The sequence below is a fragment of the Galeopterus variegatus genome, unplaced genomic scaffold (genome assembly GCF_000696425.1).
Source record: "Galeopterus variegatus unplaced genomic scaffold, G_variegatus-3.0.2 Scaffold4911, whole genome shotgun sequence".
In the NCBI taxonomy this organism is placed as follows: Eukaryota; Metazoa; Chordata; class Mammalia; order Dermoptera; family Cynocephalidae; genus Galeopterus; species Galeopterus variegatus.
In genome coordinates, this window is record NW_007731022.1 from 89891 (window position 1) to 95736 (window position 5846).

The following is a 5846-nucleotide window of genomic DNA, read 5'->3' on the forward strand; positions in this document are numbered from 1 at the left end:
ACCTGCGAGCCGCGGGGCACCTGCCGCGCCAGCGCCGCCCTCCCGGAAACGCCGGCGCAGCGCCCGCCCCTGCCCCGACCCCGACTACTGCCTTGCAGACTCGAGACCCCGACAGCTGTCCCGCTGTCACCGCCTCCGGGCGCTGCCCTGGCGGCTGGACCCCCGGCGGGCCGAGCGTCTGTCCCGCAGAGCCCGAGCGAGCAGTGTGGAAGCGACATCCCCCAGGGACCTGGCGGCCTTCCCGGAGCAGGGCCAAGGCTTTGGGGGGCGGCGGTGCAGACACCAGTGTGGCGCCAGCGGCCGCCCTTGCCCGGAGGACCCCGACTGAAGAGGCCAGAAGCGCGTGTAGGAAAAGCCGGCAGCAAACAGACCAGATGTTTTCAGTGGGGGTCTCTAGGGCTGGGGACACTTCGCTCTGGTCTGTCGACACAGTACTGTCCCAGTTTCGGGTTTTCCGTTTTTTGAATAAACATGTGATACTAGAAGGTGGTATTTACTTTTGCACCATCAAGCATTAAGTGCCTGTGTGGGGGCAGAGGGAGGCCCCACTTCGGGAAGCCCCCCCAGCGTCCCTTTGGGGGCACCGCCCTGATTAGGGTTTCACTTGGGGGAGGCCTGAGTGCAGCCCTCCTGCTGGGGGAGGAAATCCCATCTACTTCCCAAGGGTCCCCTCTCCAGCCCATCGGCCTGACACCCACCTGGAAGGCTGGCCTCACCGTCCTGCCCGTGGCGCCGGGAGGCCTCCGCTTCTCAAAGGAAGGGGCATGGGATCCTGCTGAACAACAGCCTGGGCATACAAGACAGGACCTTGACACCTAGAGGGGGGCGGCCCCTGGCACAGGTGCAACGGGGACCTGCCAGGCCGGCTTGCCCAGTCCCAGGTACCAGGTCCCAGGACCAACCGTTATTGTTGGCTGGGGGCTGCCACCGCAGCTGCACCACACCTTCTGGGAGGGGCAGGTGGGGACTGAACCTGGCGGGATTCCGGACAGCCAGCCAAGCCCACGGCTCCAGTACTCCTCACCACTGGGTCCTTTTTGCTGGCCTTGTCCCCGCCAGGCAGAGGACACTTTCAGGAAACCATGTCTCTTCCACAACAAGGTTAAGCTCTCTTCAGCTAGGGGACAGAGGACACTTTCAGGAAACCATGTCTCTTCCACAACAAGGTTAAGCTCTCTTCAGCTAGGACGTCACCCTGCCTCAATATTCCAGACCCCTTCTGACCCATCCTATGTACTGGCAGGAGACAGAGAGCTGTGGGGGTGGGGTGCCAGGAAGGCCCAGCTCAGAGCGCTGGGCCACAGCCCAAGGTGGGGCAGAGCCCGACATTCCCAGGCTCCAGCGCTCAGCTCCAAGAACCTCACCCTCTGAAATCAGCCCCACGCCCCCACTGTGTCACTGCGTGGAGCAGACGGGCAGACACCACCTTTCGTAAACATTTCAGTTTTTATTTAGCAAGGATCTTGGTCCCAGATATTTCCATTGGCTTTCAGAAAGCTGTACCCAAGGCTCAGCCAACTAGGCCTCAGGGCAGAGTGGGAGCACATGTATGGGTCCTGGCCAGGGGTGGGGAAATCCAGGAGGTTCACGCGTACCTGTAGGAGAAAGCCCCAGGCCCAGCAGGCAGGCTACAGAAGCCAGGCCCAACAATGCGACCTGCGCTGTAGAGACACGGGTCACCTGGGGTGGGGGTGGGAGGCAGGCACTGTTCACCATGCCCCCCAAGCAGGGGTGCAGCGGTCACATACAAGTGAAGTAGGCAAAGGCTGAGCTGTGGCATTTATTACATCTGCTTTGGCGAAAATAAATAATTTTCATACACTTTCTTCAGCAAAACATGAAAAGCTGGTGCAAAGTTCTCGGGAGTAACACTGCACTGACAAGGCCGGGCAGGGGCCCGCCCCGAGGGGAGGGACACTCCAGCGCAGCATGTGAGGGGTCAGTGGAGGGAGATCTGCAGCAAAGCCGCCTCTTCGCAGCTGTGTGGGCCCCGTCTCCTCACACCGGACTGGGTAACGGAGAGAGGCTGGGATCTGGTTCGCAGCCAGCCCCAGCGCCCCAACGCTTGGGGCAGGGAATCTGGGGGGCCTGGCCTTCAGCACCAAGACCCCAGGGTGCTGGGGAAGGCCAGACCTGGGGCCCTCAGCAAGGGGGCAGACCTGGCGGGTGCTGCAGGGATGCGGGGTCCGCAGGAGGGGGACTGGTGTGCATACGCAGAGCGTCGGGCGGGAAAGCCACGTTGGTGCAGAAGAGACCCAGCAGCAGCTGACGCTGGCACTCCTCCCACTTGGCTAGTGCGTCCCCCAGTGAGAGGTTGTTGCGCACCCAGCTGGGCAGCGCTTCGCTGTAGGCTGCGCAGGACAGCGGCACCGAGGGCAGTGACTGGGCGCGGCGTAGCTCCACCTGCTCTGACAGCCTTCAGGTGGGAGAGAGAGAGAAGGTTTTAGGCTGAGGGCTGGGTAGACACAGCAGTCAGGGCCGGGTCAGGCGGTCTGGGCCGCCCTGACTGCTGGCTCACCTGGAAGGCAGGTGGCTGCCCAGCTTTCTCTTGGCACGCATCACCAGGTACTGGCAGATGCTGCCTGTCTGCTCCTTCATCCACCGGATGTCCTCAGGGACGTCAGGCAGCCACTCCAGCAAGCTGTGGAGGGGGTGGGAGGCACAATTTCAGGGGCTATGGCTAGGCCCTTATGCCCACCTGTGGGGGCCCTCTCTGTGCCCTGACACGGGCACCTACCCTCCCATGCCCTGGGTGACCATCATTCACAGATGATCCCAAAGTTCTGTCCCCAGCGCCCCCTCTCCCAACCCCCATCCTGCTCCCGCACCGGATGGTGAAGGACACGGCACTCTCCAGCGGCAGAGTGTAGGGCACCATCATGGCCGTGGCCAGACGCACAGGCAGCATGTTGGAGAGTGTGGTCAGCAGGTCCTTGGGCTCCACACAAGCCTCCAGCAGGGCTGCAGGTGGGGTAGGGTGCGGGTGGGATGCTGGCAGCAGGTCGGGGACACAGAGCCCAGGACCTTTCTGCATTTGGGCTTCCAGACAGACCAGCCACTCTCCCCTACCTCCCATCTCCCCCGTCCTCCCCTCGCCCTGGCACACACCCTCATTGAGCCGGGCAGGCAGGTGCTCCAGGATGTGATCTTCCCTGGGCGGCTGCAAGTGACCCTCCATTCGGGCCCTCCCTGAGGCCGCAGCCTCAACGTCTTCCTCTTCGGGGGCGTGGGGGACCTCGGGGGCATGGGGGACCACGGGAGGCAGGGCTAGCAAGGGGTTGGGCTGGTTCAGGAGGCCTGCCAGGGGGGAGGGGCAGTGACAAGACTGGGGATCAGCACGGCTGTGGCCCCTGCCTGCCCGCAGGGGGCAGCAGCGCACAACCGGCCCCATCCACCCCACGGGCCAGAGGCCGCACACGCACCGTTGCGCCGCAGGAAGCGCAGGCCGTCCCTGTAGCCCTGCTTGCACATCTCTCGCAGCACCTGCGGCAGGGGATGAGTAAATTCAAGCAGAGGGAGCCAGACATGGCCTGTTCTGCCCTCTCGAGACGGTGGCGTCGTCCTTGCAACAGCACCTCTGCCCCCCACCACTGGCGGTCTGCCCCTGCGGAGGACTGCAAGCCATGGCACCGTCCTCCAGCCCACCCCCCGCAGGCACTCAGGGAGGGCATACAGGCAGCTTTTTCCCCAGGGCTCAGGGAGGAGAGACTGTGCAGGTCACAGAGCCGCTGCGGCGGGCTCACCATGGGCTCCGGTGGGAAGAGGGCCTTGGAGAGGCGGTAGAGGTTGCGGAGGTTGAACTGGATGCTGGTGTTGGTGACCCGGAGCTCGTGAATGTTGGTGGAGCTGTCCTGTGGGCAGATATCACTCTCGCCCGAGAAGGGGGACACTGTGATGGTGTTCTTAAGCTCATAGAGCGGCAGGTTGTCTGAAATACCGCCATCCACATAGCGCTTCCGCGCCAAAACGCAGACACACAGTCACATGATGAGGAGCCTGCAGGACGTGCCGGCCTCCCCATCCCGCCACTGAGGGCCCCCACCCAGTGGCTATTTCACTAGGGCCTTTTACCCACTGGGCACTGGCCACGGGCTGGCCAGGACACTGAGCAGCCACAGTGGGGGAAGAGGGTGGACAGCCACAGGAAGCGGGCACCTCCACCTTGCTGGGGCTGGACTGCCTCTTGAGCAACATGGGGGAAGTAAGGCAACAGGCGGCACTGGCGGGGAGAGGGCTGAAGGTGGGGCTCAGATGGCCTTCCTCCTCTGCCCCTTGTCCCACAGCTCAGACAGTAGCTGACTCTTATCACCCCACAAAAGGTGCCCAGGGCAGGGCCAGATAGAGATACTCACCACCCCCTGGAGGGAGGGAGGGATGAGGCCACAGTACACAGGGATGAAAGTGCTGCACACATTGGCCTGCAGGGCAGGGACACAGACGGGGAAGTGAGCAGGGGCCTTGGGGTTCATACCCCTGCCCCACATGGCTCCACCAGGACCCACCTGGATGAGCTCATCCTTGGAGTTGAAGTGGGATATAATGACGTTCTCGCCATCTGAGACACGGGTCAGGGAGATGCCCAGACGCCCACTGGCCCGCTCATGGCAGTCAGCAGGCAGGGTCTTCAGCAGACAGCCACGGATGGTCTTCACCAGGTTGAAGGAGGGGTGCAGGGGGCCTAGGAACCGCTTCCGGGCCTCCTTAGACACTTCGATGATGTTGGCACCGGCCTCACCTGGGGCAGCAGGGCCAAGCTCAGGGTCTAGCATCTGTGGTCTTAGTAACCCCCCTTCCTCCAGTGGCTCCATGCCCAGGGTCCCAAGGCAAACAGACTCCTGGCATTCTCTGGAGAGTTCCCAGTGCCTGCAATGGAGCCTGGCCCACAGTTGGCACTTTTGCCACCTGCCACTGGGGAGAAAGAGGCAGGCCAGCACCCTGGGATGGCAGACAACACGGGCTGGCCAGCTGGGACCAGGACCTGCCCTCTGCCCAGTGTTTCCCAACTGCTGTCCCCATGAGTCATTGGGCCTGGTGTGATGTGGCATTCAGCCCAGGAGAGGGGAGAAGGCAGAGGCTCAACTCTAATCGGCCTCAACCTTAACCCACTTGGCCAGATCCAGAGAGGGGGGCCAGACCCGCAAAGCCCAGTCCAGCCCAGGGTTCACAGGCCTGCGGGCACTGGGCTGGAAGTAGGTGAGCCCATCTCCTTGGAAGGCAAAACGTGTCCCTCTTCAGCCAAGACCAAGCACACCGATGCTCTTGGAAGAGGAGAGGCTGGTCAGCGAAAAGGCAGGCCTTGGGGGAGGAGCTGAGGATCACACCTTCCTCCAGGACCATCACCCTGGTCCAGAATGGGTCAGTGCGGGGCCAGGGGCTCTCCTCAGCTGGTACCTGTCACACCGTGGGGGCTCCAGCTGCCTAAGACCACTTGTAAGAATGAGGTTTGCTGGGGGGGCAGCAGGCAGACTGAGAGGTGTGAGGCCTCCCTAACTAGAGCTGTGCTCTGCCCACTCCCACCGCTCTCAGGACAAAGGTCACGGGAGGGGGTCGAGGGAGATCCTGCTGGGCAGGGCACCCGCACCACGTTGGCTGCCCAGCAGGCTGGGGGCTGGGCCGCGGTTCCCAGCCCCGCGAGAACGAACGCTGTGTGCTGCAAACACCACTCACTCCCAGGCGGAAGCCCGAAGTGTGTGAGCGGAGGAGCCCAGCCCGGCACAGACCGCACTCCAGACACAGGGCACGGGAGTCCACAAGCACCCGCACCCCGCTGAGTGGGCACAAACGGCGGCGGTGGGCCGCGGCCGGGGCGCCAGGCCCCCCAGGCACCGTGCGCAGGAAGAGAGAGG

The 5846-nt window shown here is 63.4% G+C and overlaps 1 protein-coding gene across 1 annotated transcript; it reads right to left on the reverse strand.

The window, feature by feature from the left end:
- Positions 1-1427: 1427 nt before the first annotated feature.
- PNPLA2 (patatin-like phospholipase domain containing 2) lies at positions 1428-5386 on the reverse strand. The gene is made up of 8 exons (XM_008588581.1): positions 4503-5386; positions 4353-4418; positions 3744-3953; positions 3423-3483; positions 3109-3297; positions 2829-2961; positions 2519-2641; positions 1428-2416 (listed from the first exon to the last, which is right to left on the reverse strand). The coding sequence occupies exons 1-8, from the start codon at positions 5043-5045 to the stop codon at positions 2143-2145; spliced, it is 1599 nt and encodes a 532-aa protein (XP_008586803.1). The 5' UTR covers positions 5046-5386; the 3' UTR covers positions 1428-2142.
- Between the last annotated feature and the right edge of the window lie 460 nt (positions 5387-5846).